Source organism: Magnolia sinica, chromosome 12 (assembly GCF_029962835.1).
Source record: "Magnolia sinica isolate HGM2019 chromosome 12, MsV1, whole genome shotgun sequence".
Lineage (NCBI taxonomy): Eukaryota > Viridiplantae > Streptophyta > Magnoliopsida > Magnoliales > Magnoliaceae > Magnolia > Magnolia sinica.
This window is the reverse complement of record NC_080584.1, coordinates 57,901,551-57,923,887: the sequence shown is the minus strand read 5'-3', so window position 1 is coordinate 57,923,887 and position 22,337 is coordinate 57,901,551. Positions and strand designations below refer to the sequence as shown.

At 37.8% G+C, this 22,337-nt stretch overlaps 2 protein-coding genes across 2 annotated transcripts; both read right to left on the bottom strand.

The window, feature by feature from the left end:
* Window positions 1-3,152: 3,152 nt before the first annotated feature.
* LOC131221421 (uncharacterized) lies at window positions 3,153-8,439 on the bottom strand. Its single transcript, XM_058216675.1, has 6 exons — window positions 8,333-8,439; window positions 7,824-7,950; window positions 6,647-7,698; window positions 6,022-6,126; window positions 4,363-4,423; window positions 3,153-3,475 (listed from the first exon to the last, which is right to left on the bottom strand). Exons 3-6 carry the CDS (start codon window positions 6,671-6,673, stop codon window positions 3,315-3,317), a joined length of 354 nt encoding a protein of 117 aa, XP_058072658.1. The 5' UTR covers window positions 6,674-7,698; window positions 7,824-7,950; window positions 8,333-8,439; the 3' UTR covers window positions 3,153-3,314.
* Window positions 8,440-18,080: 9,641 nt separating this feature from the next.
* Window positions 18,081-21,865, bottom strand: LOC131220089 (alpha-terpineol synthase, chloroplastic-like). The gene is made up of 6 exons (XM_058215058.1): window positions 21,630-21,865; window positions 21,288-21,552; window positions 20,819-21,191; window positions 20,443-20,661; window positions 20,203-20,341; window positions 18,081-18,570 (listed from the first exon to the last, which is right to left on the bottom strand). Exons 1-6 carry the CDS (start codon window positions 21,849-21,851, stop codon window positions 18,271-18,273), a joined length of 1,518 nt encoding a protein of 505 aa, XP_058071041.1. The 5' UTR covers window positions 21,852-21,865; the 3' UTR covers window positions 18,081-18,270.
* Between the last annotated feature and the right edge of the window lie 472 nt (window positions 21,866-22,337).

The window sequence follows — 22,337 nt, the reverse complement described above, 5'->3', positions numbered from 1 at the left end:
AGTAAAGAAATGATGTTGGGAAACCAATCGACCGACTTTGAGTGCATTAATGATAGGGGTACTCAATATGTTGAGACCTGCTTGTAGTTGTGGTAGAGGATTCTAGAAAATATTATTATTATTGGCAGATACATAAAAAATTATGGTTCTAATTATTTTTTGGTTGATTAGATCTTAAATCGCATATTTCAAAGTGAAACATCTATCTATCATGTGAAGTACAAAGGAAACAAATTTGATAGAGGCCTGGGTCGTAGCGATGATAAAAGTTATCATTGAATAAACACAATTTCCACTTCATTATAAGGTTGTGCTAGTAGTTTGAATTTCCTAGGCTCTTGAACCACGCCGGCTTGTTGATTTTGATATCACAAATTCCACTTCCGTGGTTGTTGTTATTGTAATTATCCTTACTGGGGGGGGGAATAATGATGACAATGTTGTTGGCTTCTGTTAGATAGTGGTGCGGGAACATTCTCATTTCCATCTTCATAAGTTGTAGGTCTTCCTTCCACTTTCTGCTTTATTGAGCTGTCTGATGAGGTCATGGGGTGTCATACTCCAAAATTTGGATACAGAGTATGCACCCTCAGACCCAAGTTACAAAACATGACTCGTACACCATGTGTACTAAAGCTATTCATTCATACTGTTTTTCAGAGGCTTAGTTAAAATCTTAACCAAGTTTCCAAACAACTTAAACAAAACATCTCTTTTAATTCAATCACATACACATAATCCACTATCATGATTATTTATGGGCATTCAATCCACATATTGACAACATAAATAAAAGTTAATAACAATACCACAACCCACCCAATTGGGGCTTTATCAAATCATTCATTAAAAAAGCAAACTAGTCATAACTTTCAATTACTCAACTTAAAAATAATTCAAAGATATAATTAAAGAAATAATATGATTTCAACTAGATATATTAATGATTTAACATATTCAACTCGTCTTTATCAAGATAGGGCCATAGCCCTAATAAATTGTCCATTGGTTCACCTTCCTGCATAGAAACTTGAGAAATGGTTTCATCATCCACTAAATCTATACGATTTTGCCATTAATAAAACGTCAGTTGACAAGCCTAGTGAGGGAACTCATCATGATTAATGTACATCATAATTAAAATATAATGCATGAATGACATCAGATACATTCATGCGTTCATCACTACCCAAAAAGGGCAACACCGACGGATAAAAACCGTCATTATTGACCTTCCCTGACGGCTTTTAGCCGTCGGACGGTCTGTCGGGAAAGGGTGATTAGCAATTGTCTTCGACGGCTTGAACTGTCGGCATTTCCGACGGCTGAGGGTTCTACGGCTAAAACCATCGGCATTTCCGATAGTTGTGTTTTAAAAAATATAATACTAAAAATTAATTGCCTAAAGTGTAAACTCTAAATCACCTACGAATGAGTAAAGTCTCGTAAATTACAGCCAGCAATTTAACAACACATTAGAAATTCCTAACTGAAATATAAATCGATCGATCAAAAAAGAAAAGCAAGGAGAAACTGAATGAAGTTCAAGAGAAGCCTCGTACAAAAAGAAAAATGCAATATTACCATTTTATTGACCAATGATACAATGATGTTTGTGTGACCAGCCCCAACATCTTTGTGGTAATCCACTTCCAAAACACAACCTGTGAATATAACAATATGGCATGGAAACTGATTAAGAAATTCTCTCAAAATAGGAAGCCCCTTGATAAAGAAACTTTCCTAGGAAGTACAAAAATTCAATGATGGAAACTTCTCCAAAATAAGCATTCTTATTTTCAGTGCGGCTATTCTTTATTGGATACTGTCAAAGACTATCTTCTCATCTTTGTTTCCGATCAACCAAGTGTGTATCATGGATAACAAGTATCGACTCTATGACTAGAAATGGGAACATTCAATTGCTTGCTAAATGGATGACTACTGACAGATGGAATCATCACACCAAAGTTCAGATTCCAACAACTGGTACAACCTGAACCCTAGAACCTAAACTGATCAAGCTATCTGATGACAATTGATCCACTCTGTTTGGAATGCAAACAGTTATTGGATTCTTGGGTGCCAAACCAGTCTGAAGTCATAGTGGGATTACCATGTCATTACAGTGAAGGCCACTATATTGGAGAGCAACAAACTACATTGTTTCCCTACATCTTGAGTATTCTCTGGGATCATAAGTTGCCTCTTTAGTGCTTGCACATCTCATAGAGAATGTTTCCATAAGTTTACAGTTGAAAGCTGATTCTAAGATCTGAAAATGGAAGTTTTTCATAAACTAGGCAATATACCAAAACAACAAATGGTCTTGTATCAAGAACTTCACCAATCATTTTGCATTACATCAAGCTTGAAACCACCAAGTAAGCTGAAGTATTTTGCATTACGAGTAGAAGTAACTTTCAACAAAATCATTACCAACATTCTCTACTAATCAAGTGAACATTGAATGAATGCATTAACCAAGCCAGATATTAAAGAGGATTGAAAGTGGTTATAACACATGCAAACAGGCTATTGGACAATGAAATGCAAACATATCATGAGTTGGAGAATCTGTAGCAGTAACAGTTTTAACTGTTTTCAAGTGGGGTTCGGCCCATTTCTGGGCTTGCGTAGATTTTTCTGATGCCTGAAACAATTTCCCAATTTGAAAATGGTGGCCAATGTAAAATCATATTCTTTGAAAGATCACATTCTTTGAAAATGGTATGGTTTATTGGGTTGGAGAGGCCACACCGTCAAATCAATGCTTGCGTAGATTTTTCTGATGCCAACTAAAACCATGTATTGTTGTAGTCTTTATTCATGGAATAACAAATGTAAATGCGGTAAACAATTCTATAAATTGCTTTGACAAATTATCTGTCACAGATGTTTATTCAATACATTTGCATTTGGACAAACAAGTAATCAATGAATCAAACTAGGAAACCTAAAATATTATAATTACACAACGTTCCAATCCCAAGAATCAGATCACAATGCTTTCTTAGGGCTGTTGATCAAATACTTACAGACAACAAATCATGCTAGTGTGGTATATCACCACATGTAAATTTACAGTGTTGAGAGGAACAAGATGTCAGTGGGACCTGATCGATACCAAAATGAGTGCTCCCGTTGTTTCTATAAATTTCCTTGACAAATTATCTGTCACAGATGTTTATTCAATACATTTGCATTTGGACAAACAAGTGATCAATCAATCAAACTAGGAAACCTAAAATATTATAATTACACAACATTCCAATCCCAAGAGTCAGATCACAATGCCTTCTTAGGGCCGTTGATCAAATACTTACAGACAACAAATCATGCTGTTGTGGTATATCACCACATGTAAATTTACAGTGTTGAGATGAACAAGATGTCAGTGGGACCTGATCGATACCAAAATGAGTGCTCCTGTTGTCTCCTTTTCCCGTAGTCCTCAGTGAGATAAATAACCATTCTGGTGTTTTGAAGGAAAAAAAAAAAAAATCATATCGAGAAAACAATGAGAGTGCACTGTCTGCAAATTCTCCTTGATGTAAGCTCCCACAAAAATCAGAACTGGTGGGGCAATCATCCATGATTCTTAAATGTTCATCAGAAGTCATGTTAGCCAAAGTTTACCAATTGACAATCATAACAGTCTGCTCAATGACCTACAAATGGATGGTGGAGAAGAACACCACGACAGTCAGCATGGATCAAAAGGTCCACCAATTGGATGTGTAGGATTGTCCGATCCATGCGATTTTCTGGTGATGGTGCATCCATAGCTGTGCCCACAGGATGAATGATTTAGAATCATGGAAATCCTACCACGTCACCAATTTGAGTGCAGCACACCAGAGGACAAATGAAATTGATGCACAGTTTCTAATCGGCAAAAATGAGACATGCTAAGCAAGAAAAGCATACATTTCTGAACGCAAGGGGTGTTTGGATGAAGTATAGAATTCAATTGCAATGATCAGTCTAGTGTTAAGTGGAAATACCAAAATTACAATTTCGGTAGAATTTGTATTTGAGGATCTGGGCTCCAATTCTAAATCGCTTATACTTTCTGGTTGGACTTGATGTAGTATCTGCAATTTGGGAGCTACTTCCTCATTGGAGAAAAAGATGAACATTGACAGTAACATCAAATTGCTGGAAAGCAATTACAGCACTGGCATACACGATTAATCGCCGTATAATTAATGAAGGCATCTTATACAAAAAATAGAATTTCAACGAAGGAATCCTTACTGAACCCATGTCCTTTTCTTTTTCTCCTTCAAAATCACAAATATTAAAATTATCCTGGGTCTTACTGAACTTTAATTTATTCACCAAAGAGGAGAGGCATACCAATTTCTGTGTGCTTTACTTGGGATGCTATTGATTGCTCCTGGATGCAGCTCCATAATTCCTACCAGAAGCATGAATTTGTTCAAGGAAAGCTGCAACATGGAATACTTCGTTGCTGATGGATCTTAAGAAGTCTCAATCTCTTTAGAGCACAGTTATTAGGAGGATACATTTTTGAGATGTAACAAAGATCAGAAAGTTCAACCAATTTGAATAAAGATGTAAAAATAAAGAAAGTTGAAGTTTCCAGAACTATGCCATGACTTGACTGGAGTATCTTGTGACAGTAAGAAGCCATATCATTGAAGAGAACTTTAAAAAAAAAAGCATACCTACAGTACCAATGGTGTCTACAGAACCAGATTCTAACACATGCTTCTTAACAGAGAATAGTAGCACACTTTCAAACCTGAGATTTGTGTGAGACATCTTAGCAGCTCGTAAAATCACCTCAACCAAGAAGACGAATATATGTAAAAACCAGGGCAGCCCACACAATGAGTAAGCCACACATGTACATTGACTGGAGCATTGCAGGTTCTTTTCTACAGTACATTCTTTCACAATAATTCACACAACAACATGTTGAAGATCATCCAGTGCAAATTATAATATAGCAACTATAGTAATATCATAAAGCTCAAGCATCACAATTTCGCAATAAATACAAAATATTCCCATGGGTGTAAGTTGGCATGAAGTGTGTGCATACATAAACACATTTACGGAAATACACATACAAATATTTCTGCCCATATATCTATAAGGGAAAGGATCAGGTACTAAATAGTCATATCTTAGTTAATCACCAACTCTCAGTACATGTGGACACTCATTAGAAGATTTGATGCAGGCCCACAGCCCAAAGTATGGCCAGCATGTGCTGATTTTGAATTGTTTATTTATAAGTTTGTAAGTATACTTCAGAAGAATATTTAGATCAATGTAACAAAAGAACTTGGGCTTTGGATTTCAGGAACACATGACTTGGGTCTCTCTCTCTCTCTCTCTCTCTCTCTCTCTCTCTCTCTCTCTCTCTCTCTCTCTCTTTCTTCAAAAACTGGTTTTCCAAAACTGCTGGTATCGATCGATGGTGGCTTTGGAAGGGTAAAAAAGGGTCATAGGCTAGAGTAGGTGGACTTGCTTCTTTACAGGAAGGGTGTGTTTCATTGTCCTTATTCTAATTAATTGGGGTTGGCTATATGAATTTGGCCCATCAATCCACTCCATCAAGGGCCATAACTTAGACCATCATTCGATTTGAGGGTGTGTTTGGTTGCACCAAATATCATGAAATTTCATGATTGATTGGTCTAGTTTAGTGCAGAATTTCAAGTGATTTCATTTAATTTGGTGCAACTAAACACACCCTAAAATTAATTGAAGCTCTTGGCATGTCAAACCCTGCTGAGTTTTATCTTGTCAAGCTGAGTCAACTCAGTTGAACTAACATAGGCTATGCTGTGGACTAATTCCTCTGAGCTTTCAAACAGAGGTCTGTATGGTTTAGAGTCTCACACAACTACATTGTAGGAGCTATCCTTTTGAAGAGAGTTGAAGAGGTCATCGGCTGTGACATCTGAATGGAGCACAGGCACATGTGTGAGATCTTTAACCATTCATCCTGTGAGATTTTTAACTAGGTGGTGGGCCACGTACCATCTCTGCAAGCCCTGTCATGATAACTATATTTGCGTCACAATTTCGTAGCTCATCAAACTGTGGTTGTACATCTGCAACAGCCTTTCCTGATGAGAGCACCACCTATCAAAACAAAATCACTTTCATTTTCAGAATACAAATGACACAGTATCTCCATTCTGCACAACTGACCTCAAACTATTCCAACTGAACTTGTGTGCACCATCAAAATGTTTTCATTCAGGCTAGCACTCCATATAGGTGGGGCCCACCTATCACTTATCCATACTATTCATCTGGTAAGCTATGCACAAAACTACCCCACTGGTCAATCACCAACCATCTAATAACTGCCTAGCAAATGAATAGTTAAGAAGAATATAGCCACTGCTACATATGTGGACTGTTATGATGGCTGGGCCTGTCCCATGGAGTAGATTTTTAGTCCATTCCTCATCCATGGTTGGTTTCGCCACGTAAAAGACCTCAACTGCTGAAAGATGGGCCCCTCATCAACATAATGCTCTGATTCTTCATAAGCAAAAACAAGAAATTAAGTTGTTTAATTGAATTCCTTATCATTGTAAAGTTATATTTCTAACCTATAAGATAATTATTTATCTATCTAGGAAAGAGTAGATACAATTGCATCGCTGAAAGTAGTTTTCATTATATCGATCACTGAAGCACCGTTCAGTGTTCTCTATATCATCGGAATCTCCATAGAGTTGCATTCAATCACTGCTATGGTTGGAAAATTCAATTCAATAGAAAAGATTTTGTCCACTTCATGGTTTGAAGGCCTTGAGATGCCATCTAATTGCTGAAATCCATCGACCCTTTTGGCAGTGAGAAGCCCAACTTTTGTGAGGTACTTGATTTGATCTGTTCCAGCCAAACCAGAAGTAAAAAGAAAATGTGAAGCTGCTAATGTTCCATGACCGCAAGGTTTGATCTGCGAATTCAAAGGATGCGAAGTGATTTGAAAAACAATAGATCAAATAGATGAGAGAAAATTCACAGCATTTAACTAACTAAAGGCAACATTGAGGTGCTTTATATTCCCTGCACAAAAGTGTAAAATAATATGTGATTCTGTGAACTTTTTGGCAAATGCCACTGTATGGAAACACAAAAATGATTTTTTGGGTCCGTAAGTCTTGTGATGAATGTATCAGGGAACACATCCATTCAGTGTGTAACTCTTGAAATCACCGGTTTGAGTTCTTCCTGTATGTGTTGATACTTTCTGTTCTATTAACTGGAAATTTATTCTTAGGGATGGAGCTGTCATTTGATTGATGAGCAGTTTATCGCAGTGAAGGAATTGGTAAGTTGATTAACTGAAATCAGGAAATGTAGTGGCAAGTAGAGAATTGATACTCTGTCAGTGTGACAGATGATTGAGGGAATCAAAATAAAAGCCAAAGCAGGTATTGATGAAGACCCAATATCAATCAAAACCCAGAAAAACATTAGACCCAAAATGCTCAATCAGAACAGGGCTCAAGGAATTGCCTTTTTTAATCAAATCAAGCGGCTAGGACTGTCCAATTGGGGTGATCTTTGGTCAAATGGTTGAAGGCTATTCCTGTTCAAGGCTGATTGCCACCAACATGCAGCAATATTCTTCCACACCATCCATTTGTGGGTCACTGCTCAAATAGTTGAGACGTTCTTGGTGAGCTCTATCTGCTGTAACCAGGAAATCTAAATAGCAGCAAGATCAATCATAGCCAAAAAAAAAAAAACAGTTACGAGTTTCCAGGCCAAGAACCAATAGAAATGTTGCCCTAAAAAACACATGCGATTTTCCTTACCAACATCCATTCAGGGAACCTTGAGTTGGAGCTGAAATCCGGCGTTGTTGGGGCCAAACCCAATCCTCTGATCTATGCTTTCATCAACCCATGCATTCAAGCTGATCCACGCAGCATGAGGCTTATACTGACATGGAGAAATAGAATCATGTGGAGCAGTTCTCGTAAGCCTATAACACAAAGGTCAGCAGGTATCCTCTGATCTATGCTTTCATCAACCCAAACGTTTGTGTTCTTGCAACATCACAAGAAGAAAATAGAAAAAGCAATGATAGATGGAAGGGATTCTACACCTTGATCCGTGGTAGACTTAAGTGAAAGATACCTCGTTTCAACACTGAGGTCTTGGTATCGATTCCCTAGTGGGGGTGGCTAACAGTGAAGTGTGAACTGACAATGGGTGTACTAACAAGCTAACAAAAAAAAAAAAGATGGAAGGATTCTAGAATAAAAACAGCAAGAAGAGGAACAATCAGCGAGGAAGATAAGGGATTTCGAGAGAAGCTCACATATTTGAGATGAATCTGCACGGAACGAGGAAATACTTCAAGGATTCAGAGCTCTGGCGAGGAAGATTGCGCCCTTCGTAAGAGGGAAGAGCTCTGGCAAGGAAGATCAGCTCTGGCGAGGAAGATTGCGCCCTTCGTAAGAGGGAAGAGCTCTGGCAAGGAAGATCGCCCCGTTCGAAAGAGGAGCCGCCGTGCGTTCAGAAATCTCTCCTATAAAATGAGGTGAAAATTTCAAAACCGATAATTATGCGTTTACGATCATTTATAACATAAACCATATTACCAGCCGTATATGTAATGGACCATTTACTGGATGGTTAAAATAGTTTTATATAATAAAATATAGACATATTACCCATCTACAACTAGACCCATTATTTGGTTGGTCTGGATAACCCTATATCATTTCTACTATTTATATAAACGAGTCACTACATTTTTACAGAAAATGCAAAACTCACACACATTTTCAGAATTTTTTTAAAAAAAGGTACCTTGAGCATTGGATCTGGCCCCACCGTTATGTTTTTATTTTGTCACACCGTACATCCACTTTTAAACATTATTTTAAGAATGATCCCAAAAAATGAGCTTTAAATAAATCTCAAGTGAACCACACCACGTGCTTAAATTCGCAATTGCACGTCCACCATTAAAAAAACTCTCTAGGGACTGGTTTAATTGGTTTTTGCTATGGATTTTAGCCGCGGAAACAGTTTTGCCTTATTTTTTAGTACGTGAATGCATCAAGTAGGTTAATCAGTCCACTTGATTGAGTTGGATCCCATCAACCCATATCTCCCCTATAAGGGGTAGGCTTCCACCATTTTGGTAGAATTTCGCATAACGTGAGCATCCAGGGATGGTATCCTAAGTCACCTATACTGTAAGTACTTATAGGTCATTCAGGGAGTGCCTATAAGTATTCAACGCAATTATGCGATGCGAGACATGGATGCAGGATGAGAATGACTGGTGCATGGTATTAATAGTTGGCATATATATACACATAACAACATATGACATTTCAATTTTTAACAAATTCAACAAACATTCAATACAAAATATCACAATCATCAAAACAAATGAGTTGTCTATTGTAATAACAATGGATAGGAAATATGTTGGTATCACTCACCTAATGGTTTGGCAAAGATGAATTGTTTTTCGAATAATGAAATACGATGGTTTAGAATATTCTAAAATACAACGTGTACATAGAATTATTATCCTAATTTATATAAATTCATATGATAGGGCCCACCTTTGATTGATTGAAGACATGACAGGATCCACAATATTCTTAAATTTAGATCTCTTCATATCAAACCCTTGATACGTGGTATGTAATCACAACCATTTCATGCGACCCACTTGATTAATCAAAGTGGTCTCTACCATTTTCAATTACATTTTAAATAACCTAACAATTATATTTAATCATAAATCAAATGACTCAATTCATCAGAGTCCTTAAATTTGGAGTATAAGTAGTGTGTTTTTATACTTTGTCGATCAGATCGAGTCAAACCGACAAAGTGCATGCTCTATCAATTTGCTAAGGATCTCTGTATCGATTTGGATCGATAATCTTACGTGTCAAACTGACAAACTCTAGAATTCTACTCCGTGTTTTAGAGATGAATAAATGTTTTAAGATTTTTCTTATTTAAGATCTAGAATATACTTTAAATACATCGGTTAGATCCTAACCGATTAATGGCCTGTTAAGGAATGGTTTAAGTAGGGCCAAATAATCAATTTGATCTGAAACCTTAGTAGACTACACGACATTTTTAATACTTATCTTTTTAACAAATACCATTTAATCGACATGATCCACATGATAGTCAGATTGAGGTAATATTTGTGGTTCCAACATAATTCAACCTTAATATTCAGATGGACGGTGTAGATCAGATCTAATACATCTGATCATCCACTGATCATATGGGATAGATCTAAGCTATCCATCGACGTTATAAATTTTCAGATTTATAATGCATCAATAGATCGATTAGATCCAGACCATTTATATTTCTCAGATAAAAAATGATTCAAAGTATCATAAGTACAATCCTAATTTCTCATCCTTGTGGGCCAGCAAACGGTCAGATCTGCCCATATTCTCTGGACAACAATTTATAACTATTCTAGAATGAGTATACATAGTAGGAATCTGATCTAATATGTCCGATCACCATTTTAGATATAAGGCATAAATGGTTCTTATGGTTAAATTTGTTAAAAATAACCCATCCACTGATAAGATCAATATGAAATTTAAGGCACTATTATCTTTTAGTGCTTAGGATCAAATGACCCGTTCAGATCTATCTTAATACGGTCAGGTGCCATTTATTAAATTTATTCCTAAAATATTATCTGAAATCATAAAGCATCACTTTGTTAAAATTTTCTCTACACATCTATACAATGATTGTGTGGATAATCTATACCATCCATTGTATACATCGGGAAGAAACTAATAACATAACAAAAAATTAAAAAGATCTAAGGGTTAGAAATTATCTGATCAAGCTCTCTTGGAGATTTCTCTTTTGTTTTTCTTCTGGAAGAAAAACAAAAGAGAGATAGTCAAACCTAAATTTGAAATTTTTATGCCATTTGATAAAAAAAATTATCATTACTATTTCGACAAAAGTCAATCCCTCAACCTTTTTTTTGAACTAAGAGTATCTCTACTAACTTAATTATTGACTTATTTTTATTTTTTATTTAAAAATAAAATATTTAACTATTTATTTTAGTTTTTAGTGCATCAAAATTTATGGTTGTTACACGGGGAGATCATCTCAGCCCTTAACTCTAACCTGTTCTCGAGCGCTGATAAGTTAGATGAAGTTGGCGTATGGATATAAGATAAGGTACTCAGAGATACTTGAATGTGCCGAGTAAACGACCATTGAGATTTGCACCTTGTCATTAATTGGTATTTTTATTTTGACGGTCATGGCACACCACCATCTAATATAAACTAACAGAGATTCATCACTCTAATACTTTTAGGGCAACTCTCTTTGGTGCTGCATTGAGATTTCATGTGAATTAGTCTGTAAAGGCTTGGAAAAGTTGTCCGTGAGTATTTATATGGCATAGTGTAATGAGGTCTACTAATCTAATGTATCACCTCTGAGGGACATTTGAAATAAGGAGGATTCATTCCCTGCCACAACATAAAGCTCGCCATAGAATGCTTACACTTATATCTTGTTTGCATTTCTTTCTTTTACTTTATGTGCACTTTTTCCTTACCTTATTTCCTTAAGTTTTTTATTTACTTAGGGCATATAGGCTAATATAGTACTACTCAATTACATAATTTATTGAAAGTCCCCCTAATCCTCTTTAATAACGGTACAACCCACTAAAGTAGAGACCAATAATTTATTGAAAGTCCCCCTAATCCTCTTTAATAACGGTACAACCCACTAAAGTAGAGACCATGTGTTGCACGTACGGGCAAAAAATGGTGTCTAACCACTTAATATATATATAAAAAAAAAAAAACCAAACCCCTTACCTAGCGCAGATCAGCTTTGGAGTCACTTGAATCGAGAATTCTTAAGATTTTCACTCCTTAAGAGATTCTACAGACTCTACTTGACCGTGAATTTTGAGTTCGTGTTTTGTCATGTGGCAACTCTAAAATAATCGAACTATCCAAACGCACCGTTTTGCAAACCTTAAGGAAGGTATTACACAACCAAGGAAAGAAAAATGAATCAAACATATCCATTTCCCACCATCAAGAGCAGCATGCATCAAATTTTGAATCGAACGGGCCCGCCATGATGCCGCACAAGTGTTCATAGATCTAAAATTCAAGTTGGCTGTATGGTAGGAAACAATGGAGATTGAATGGCCACTGTTCAAACAATTGGAGCCCGCTATGATGTTTTTATGAAATCTATGTCGTCTACCATCTTAGCCAAATAATTTTAGGGATGGGCCTAGCAATGAGGTAGATCAAACAATGAAGTGGGCTATACGGTAGGAAACACTAGGTATTGAATTCCACTATATATTGAAACAATTGTGCGGTCCACCATAATATCTTTAACAAATTGACCCGACCATCCATTTTTCTATCCCATATTAGGGTATGGACCCAAACAACCAGGCATATTCAAAAGTCAAATGGGCCACGAGATAAGAAATAGTAAAGATTAAATGGCTGCTGCTTGAACACTTGGGCCCACTACTATGTTTTAGAGAAATCCACTGTGTCTACCATCTTAGCAAATGACAGGAAAAGCTAGAGCTGGGCATCAGACCGAGTCAGATCGGATTCGGTCCAACTCGACTTGGTCCGAAATCTGTGTGGCCTGACCCGAACCCAATCCGATCCAAATACCGAGTCCAGATCACCTGACTCGAACCTATCCGAACAATTACTGGCCTAAACCGATCCGAGTCCGACTCGGTCAAGAAAACCGAGTCGGATCGGATTGGGTGAGTTTCAGGTCAATACTTTTTTTTTTTTCAATCTGGCAGGGTAACTAAATAGTTGATAAACAAACATTTTTAAATCACTTTTAGATAATGAATACATCTAATTGAAATTAAACTGTCCAAATCAGGGTTAACAACTTAGATCTGCCGTGAATCAAGTACTACACTTATTTTAGTATCTGACCATCATATTGGCATTTATTTACTGGACGGTTAAAGATGAAAAAAAACCAATGGTCTTGTTTCCGCAAATAAGTGTCCACGAGTCAGAGGTTAGGATTCGTTCAACCAATTTGACTTTTGGGTTGAGTGGAACATAAATTAACCGGTTTTTCTAGAGTTAAAAAACAATCCACGTGTACAGTATGAAAGTGGCTGAGTACAAAGGTTGATAAGCAGCAGAGTAGCCGAAAGAAATGAAAGAAAAGAATGGAAATCTTTGAGTCCCGGTCAGAAAATCTTACCGTCAGTGAATCCTGGAAAAAAAAAAAAAAGAAAATCTCTTACTTCAGACATCCTTACACTGTCTTGTCAAAAAAGCCTTTTTAAAACACTTTTTTTGAAAATAATAATAATAAATAAATACAAAGAAAAATTGCACACGTGGATGCAATGAGTTAAAACTAAACCGTCCAACTGATGTGTACCACCCTTAGATCTACTAAGAAAAAATTACTTTTACCTATCACCTTAAGATCAGATTGGCGTACATTTATTGGACGATTAAAAATGAAGTGACTACAACTCGAAGGTCAGGATTATTCAACTAGTTTTATTTTTGTACTGCAACTTAGAAATAGCGGAATCCAGGATGTGACTGGTTTAAATTGAGTTAATATATGTGGCGTGTAGCATTTATAAGCGCATGAGTATCAAGCATCATATACAGCCAGAGTACAACTAAGTACCCTATTAAAAAAGAACGAGAAAACTCACCATCCGTACGAGAAGCTCGAATCCCTGCCGTGAGACATCCCGAGATCTCCGATCAATGATACGGCGGTGATGGGATCCAAAAACTGACACGCTAGTTAAATGAGGGAGGGGTCATACCTGCAACTGCAGGTACATCGGGAGAGCATCGAGAGTGGGAGCAGGGGCTGTTCCAAACAAAAAATCACCAGAACATAGATCAATCCAGACCGTCTAAATCATGGGCCCACTTTCTGCATAGTCTAAGACGTGGCCATTGAAGAAAGTGGCCAGCCGACGAAATCGATAGCCATATTAGACAACTAAAATCGGTAGATTCCTGGACTATGCACCATGGGCATGAAATTGAACGGCATGGATCAACTTACATTTAGCAACGAGCAGGGATGATGCATCGCCTACCATTCAAGGAATGAAAAAATAGCAAACTAAAACGGCAGAGACGCTCATCCTTGTCTCAACACGCGATCATCTAAACCCTTCATCAAGAAGTTCCCACCTTAGATAGCCAAATGACAAACATCTCAGTGATCAGAGATTCATAACCTTCCTACATAAGGTTGTGATGAAGAGATCTACGATAACTGAGATCGTTGACATGTGGCCCTTACGACGCTAGACCATGAAGATGAACGGTCAACATCATCAAACTATATATATATATACACACAAAGAAACAGGGATAAATAAAAGAAACCTTGGCAGAGTGTATCATCGGCGGTGATGCCGCATTACTTGGGGAGTTGAAGGGCTTGCGTCAGGCTGATATTGTAAGCGGGTTGTGGAAGAGGTTGCAGAGGCAGTCAAGATTCCAGGCTTGATAACCCTCGCAGGTGGTAGGAGCAGTTGCACAAAATACCAGAGGGTAAAACAATAAATATATATACTTATTAAGATATTCGGTCCGAATCGAATTGTGGATTGGATCGGATCCAATCAGATCGGATTGCGGATTAAATAAAAGAAACCTTGGCAGAGTGTATCATCGGCGGTGATGCCGCATTACTTGGGGAGTTGAAGGGCTTGCGTCAGGCTGATATTGTAAGCGGGTTGTGGAAGAGGTTGCAGAGGCAGTCAAGATTCCAGGCTTGATAACCCTCGCAGGTGGTAGGAGCAGTTGCACAAAATACCAGAGGGTAAAACAATAAATATATATACTTATTAACATATTCGGTCCGAATCGGATTGTGGATTGGATTGGATCCAATCGGATCGGATTGCGGATTGGATCGGTCTGGATTAACATGGATCCAAACCCGATCCGATAAACGGACGGCTCTACTTGACTCTACTCGAATCGAATCGATCCAGGCCTTAGGTTCTATTCAGAACGAGTCGAATCGGGTCGGATCTGCCGGATTGGGTTAGAAATGCCCAGCTCTAGGAAAAGCCCAAAAATCAGGAAGATAAAAAACTCAAGTACACCACACCACAAAAAACAATGGATATTAAAATGCCAACTACTGAAACATTCATGGCAGTCATGGGCCCACAGAAGTTTTGGATCAGGGTTTTCAGTTCATCCAATTGGGAAGGACCTTATTTCGGCTTTGATGGCATATAACCCATGAAGGTTTCAATGGTAGGCATTTTTCCTAATTGTTGTACGGCCAACTTGACTTTTGGATTTGCCTCATTTATCAGCCCACCCTTTGGTAAGAGCTGTGAAAACAGATGGACCAGGTGAATTTATCAAAAACACCAACGTGGCACCAACATCACTAGTCGCATGTATATGGTTAGTGCAGTAAGGTTGTTTTGGTCAATATGAAAATATGACCAAACAAAGTACATGACTAAGGACGGTGGTTGCTTGATTAATGGTTTTAAAGGTAGCCAGTTCCATGAAAAATGGTTTAAAGGTAGCTCGTTTTCCATCAATAGACCAAAAGGTAGCCCCTGAATGAAAAAAAAAACACAAGTTTTTATGATAGATGTCACCCTTCAATGTCTCCAAAATTTCTATTTGGTGTGTCCCAATTGAGTTACTGATCATCAAGCTTATTTTTGGTATACAGTTCTACCATATGGAGGTGTTTCTAATGGACAGCTTAGATGGTACTCACAAATCACAATGGGCGCCACACAGCTACCACAAGTAATGAAATGCGTTCATTCCCCATGCCAATTCATTTCTTCTATCCACTGGAAATGCATGCTATGTAGAGCTGGGCATCGGTCCGGGTCGGATCGAATTAGGTCCAACTCGACCCTACCCGAAATCCTAAAGGCTTGACCTGAACCCGATTCGATCCGTGCTCGGATCCGGGTCACATGATTCGGACAGATCCGATGCATGATTTCCGTGACTCGAACAATGTCCGACTCGGTTAGGAAAACCGAGTTGGATCGGGTTGGGTAGAATTCGGATATATAAATTTAATTAAATTGTTTCATGTGGTGTGGTCTACTTCAACCTTTAATATACCTACTTTTTGTAGTCAATGGCTAAAATAATATGTAAAAATTGATGAACGGCTTAGATAAAACATATACATCAAGGTGGGCCCCACGTAGCTATGAAAGAACTTTTAATCTACCATATATAGCATTTTTATTGAATCTTTGACGTGCAGTGCATGAAATCGAACTACTTGCCTTTCACGCAAGCAGAGCCTGTACGGGGTAATTTCTTAATCCACGTGAGCAAGGTCTGTAGGTTTAATCATAGGGTATGTGTTATATCAAAACCGTTCATCCATTTTCCAAGCTCGTCTTAAGGCTTGAGACGAAAAATAAGACGGATCTAACTATCAAGTGGACCACACGAATGGTTTAACAGTGAAAATCATTCTCTGCTGCTATTTGTGGTGTGGGCCACATGATCTTTGGATATTATTTATTTTTTGAATAATACTCTATAATCATCTCTAAAAATATATGAACGGTGTAGATATGATAAATACATCACTGTGGGGCCCATATAACTTTGATTGCCTTTGAACCGTTCGTACAACACGAAGCTTGAGGAGCGCCTGCAGCTCGAGGAGGCCAGACGTGGTACAGCTGTATGCTGTACTGGAAATGGAATGGCTACTTCCCTTGCCACCGGACGTCAGTGCTCTGTGGGCCCCACCAAGATGTATGTGTTTCATCCATGCCCTCCATCTATTTTTATAGATCATTTTAAGCTATTAGAAAAAAAAATGAGGTATTTTGAAATCTCAAGTGGACCACATTATAGAAAACAGTGTTGAATGAATTTTAACCATTAAAAACGTTATGTAGGCCATAAAAGTTTTCGATCAAGCTGTTATTTATTTTTTCCCTTCATTTGGGTCCTTATGACCTGATCAACATATGTTTTATCCACACCATCTATCCATTTTTAGGAAAGTTAGGGTAAAGAATAAAAAATATATTTTATACTACCATCCCGCCTATCGGTGCGGTTCAGGTCCCATCGGTTCGGGTATCCGGGTCAAGTCGGTCCGGACAGAGGTCTATCCGGACCCGACTTGAAAAAATCGGATCTAGAAATCACAACACGATCAGGCCCGATCTTGGCCGTCGATTCTGTTCGGAACGGGCCGGATCAGGTTACAAATGCACACCTCTAATGCTATGTGGCGGAGTGAAAATCCCATGAATATATGGTGAGAAATTTTCTAGATGATATATCCTGAGATTTTCAAAATCTCGGCAGATTTTTAAACATTGCGTTTTTAACTTGATGATATGGTGATATAATTAACTCAAAAATAAAAAATTGCAGAAAAATTAATAAAATTGTTATTTAAATTTTATTTAATAATTTTTATTAAATATTTTATTTTAAGCCAGAATTTACTGATAATATCCTAGGAAAACTCTCAAACTTTTAAATATCTCCCGGAATTGCTAAGAACGAGCTTTGTGAGTATCCTAAAAAGTAAGCAGATTGCTTAATGGGTGATGAAATGCCACAAACTGCTATTCTAAAAAGTAAGCAGATTGCTTAATGGGTGATCAAATGCCACAAACTGCTATTCTTTCCAATAAGGAGGGAGCTGCCAGAGCACTTTTGGTTATTATTTCATTTCACTTTTTAAACTTAAAATACTTTTGTGAGTAATGCAATGGCTATCTGTTGCCCTCTCAATGACTCTCCTGTTCTCACCCTATATTAGCATGGTGGTCATTGTGCCTTGCGTAGAATGTGGGGCCTACCTTGATATATGTATTTTACTCACGACATCCATTTTACCAACCCATTTTAGGGAGAAAAAAGTTAAAAATTAACCATTAATGGGAGATTGAAAAAATAAAATAAAATCTCCTGTCACTGCCGGGTTTCATGAGTCAGAAAGTGACATTTCCGTGTGGAGATAGAGATATGTATATAAAAGCAGGAACGCTAAAGGTTGAAAAGCAGAATATAAAAATTTATTGGAATAAACAACTTCTATCAAGTCACTTTTACAATATGGTGCCTACCTAAGTAAAAGAAAATAACTTATAAACTTCACATTAGTTAAAAAGCTATTTATTGAATGATATACAAATCCACCCATAATAACTAATCTCATGTAAGCATTAATTAAGAGGTATTAGCTCTCCATTAATTGAATAGGTTCCACCATAGGTGACAAGATACGATCCTTGCTCTCATAATCTGGAATACCAAACCCATCGCCGTATTGGTACACGCATTGGGCCATCCGTGCAAGATTTACAGCAGCACCTTTAAATGGCTGAGGCATCGGAGAAAGTGCGACGTCTTTGTTCATCTTCTTCCATATGTCACTAATACGAGCCCTCATCTGTTCCCGTGCAACAACTTCTGAAGCACCATTTTCATGCATATAACACTGTATAGATTTAGGCACATCTCCTCTCTCGAGCTCATCCTGTATCAAGAAAAATATACGTAGTAAGGACGTGAAAGGCTGAAGAGGACATGAGCATGTTCAAGTAGATGAATGTGTAGGAAAAAACATTCGTTTATCCGAGTCATTCATATGGTGGGCCAGGCGGCCGATGCAAGTAACCAGAAAAAGAATCTGCGATTGGATCATTGCAACAGTCATACTATGTCCTTATTGAAGTGCATGTTTCTTTGTTATTGACCATTTCCATCAGATGGCTACGACCATCTGATAATTGAGACATTAAGCCATGAACTTTTCAATGGAGTGCTCCGGATGAAAAACTTAAGTGTGCCAACAGGTAGGCTGCCCATCTACAATGCTCTGTCCAACAAACGGTGCTATTTCCTCCTATCAGACACTATATTACTGATGTAAAGCGGGTCATGGGCACTTTCATGTCCAAGATAGATTAGAGAAGGCATGATCATAAGCAGAAGTCATCAAGGCCGTTAAAACCTTAAAACAAGCATATCTCGCAAATCGGAATGAATTACTCGATGTACCATATATGATTTTGGGGTAGGACGAGCTACTAGCCGGGTTGTTTATGCTGAATTTGTGAAATTCCATCATATTAACGGTCGAATTCCCTGTTTATTTTCGCTTTTACTATTTTTAGTAAGTTTTAGTTTAATTATAACTCTTCATCCGTTGGGCTTTAGGAGTTGTGTCCAACATAAAAAGTGTTTAGAAAAATTAGGAGAATAACGTGGTTAAGCCACATAGGACACTTACTATAAAAAGTAAATTTACTATTTATAATAAGTTATGAATTTTAGGGAGTTTTAGTTATGGTTTAATTCTTAAACTTCTTCCTAGCCTTGGTATCCCTATTTAAAGGGTTGTGGACTCGTTTATTTATTTATTGTTAGCTGGTTAGCACACCCCATTGTCAGTTCACACTCACTGTTAGCCACCCCCAACTTAGGATCGATACCAAGACCTTAGTGTTGAAACGAGGCATCTTTCACTCAATCTACCACTTGAGCTATGGATATAGGTGTGTAGACTCATTTATTTAATCGATCAATTAAGTTATGAAATTTATTAGAATTTATTTTCACTTTCATACTTTCTTACCTCGTGGATTCCAGAGAAGCTCCGTGGATTCATAGTTATCCTTCAGGAAGACGGTGATCGACCTCATCACGTTCATCCATGCGTCAATTACCCAATCAAGAAGCATAACTCTAGCATAGTCAATGAATTATGGGGTAAATATATAGAACAAAAGTAAAGAAGTTCCGGAGAAAGTATAGCATCCATACCGTTGAAGTTGCCAAATCATCGGCAAGTCAAAGAATCATTGATGACCATTGCATGATATTTGCATATCTCCCTACGCAGTCTAATGCCTCCTTGGTTATCATTTGATTCAAAGAGACGTAAGCATGAACTAGTATGACTGGGCCTGATATCGAAATCCACCCGTTGTTGAGATATTCATCTAGTACCATCTTGCTTCCACCAAGTATGCTTTACATAAATCGGCCCACTACATTAAACAAAAATTCTCTATATTGTTAGAAAATTTATAGTCCTAGTAGATATTAATGATTTATACAAAACCATACAATAAATAATAAAAAAAAACAAACCGAAAAGTCATACTGATTTTTGTAAGTATGGAATGACATTCAAGCCTTGTTCCTTTAGTGTGTCATAAGCAATTTCATTCACAGTGTTGTTGAGGGCTAAAAAGCAAATCTTCATGTATTCTGGTAGCCCTTCCATGGCATTAGTGTCCCACCTAAACAAAAACAAACATTCAAAGCCTGGTCAGATTTCACGTGCACATGTTTACACAAAAACACTCACATAAATAGAGAAAGCTCCCCAAGTTTTACCTACCTATCAACGGCCTTTGTAAATAGTTCCAGTTCCTCCAGCGAACCATAGACATTATAAACATCATCAATAGTTGTTATCAATTGATTGATTTTTGTAAGAACGTCCCTGCATTGTTCAAACTGAGGTTCAAACTTCACTCCAATAGTCCATACGTAGCACTCCATCAGACGGTCTCTAGCAAAACCTAACTTCTGTCCCAGCCCTAGGTCCGTCCACCACCTAAATTTAATAGAAGAAGAATGTAAGTCCATCATCCATCACATATTCATATATGTACATACTTTTTGTATAATATATGCTCATAAATAAATGCTAGTTGGAGGAATGTTGGTCAAACTAGCATTTATTTATGAGAATTAATATTGCACGCCATTACCTAGACATTTTTCTGATTTGTCCCTGGTATACAGTTTGAACAATGTTGAAATCCAGCTTAGCCAGTTCAAGCAAAAGAGGATTCATATCCTCCATTCTCTCATATGTGTCAATGTACCAACTAGCCTCTAATCTTAGCATCCTCCAATGCAAGGGATGTTCCAATGCATGCTCTACTAAGCTTTTAAGGTTTGAGTCTATATTCCCTTTGAGATCCTTGAGATGTCTATACGTGAAAGCCTGGGCCTCATCCAAGGCAGTTTCGCCTTCTAAAGCAAGGTACGAAGCTTCATACAAGCTCAACATGCCTTTCACATCATCGCAAAGGCTTGCCTTGAAACTACTTGAATCATCCATGAACCTATTAAAAACACCTGAAAATTAAAAAGAAATTATTATCATGAGAGATATGGATTTACTAAGATTCAAGAGTTTGGTTTCACAGCTAAATCACATGAGACCACATATACTTTGTGGGACTTCATATTCATGTTGCCCAAGCAGCCTAAAGCATAAAGCTGTAGCATAGAGATCCCCTTCAATCAAACCCGCGTTGTTGGGCTCTGTCAAGATCATTTTTAGAATTTCATTGATTTCCTTATCAAAATGATAACCCACTCCAAGAAGTTGGATACAATCAACCAGCTCAAGCTGATCCAACAGCTCAACCGCTTCTTGCAAAGTACGCCTCACGTCTCCCTTTAGCTCCTCTACTCGTTCCAAGCATGTGTAGCCCTGCATATAAGACACGTGAACTCTGTAAGATGTATGAAAATCAAATGTTAATAAACATTCTAAAGTATCTTAGTCACCTTATAATCACCAGTTAACGAGTGGATGAAATCTTCATCCCAAATGCCTGGATGGTAACTAGCTGAGCGCCGGGCAGTCATCAGCTCTGTGACTTGAGTACTCGCACAGCAACGTAGATTTCTCCTGGCTTTGGCACCACTTGGAGGTCTTAGTAGCACGAGACCGGGTTGCAACGGTGCTAGTGAAGAAGGTGAGCATCGGAAGAGGAGCATATTAGCCATCTTAGCTATGCTATGATTAATGAGTCCTGTGTCGTGTGACTAACCTCATTTCTCCTGGTTTATATAGATATTGCATACAATATAAAACACATGTTACATTTCTATACTTTCCAAGAACCAAACAAAAGGTTCTACCGACGCAAATTAGGTAAAAACAAAATGCAAATAAACGTGCACCAATATGTTTCAGCTGTAAAATTGCCAGGGAGGACCTTGCTTTTTCACACATGCATGTGGCAGTGTAAAAAGTGCGAAAGATCCAATCTGCTTTCCACATTGGCCCAAAGGTGTAAGCGCAGGCAGGTCTGGTTCATATGGGCAAAGCCGTGTAAAATGATTTGAATGGTTTAAAAAAATCGTCAACGGTCAGAACTTAAGATGAATGTTAGGCCTACTAGGTGGTCGGATTGGCGTGGTATTTGCGACTATGGACCGATGTGATAAAGCCCAACGAATGAAGTGATTGGATCAGCACCACATACGCCT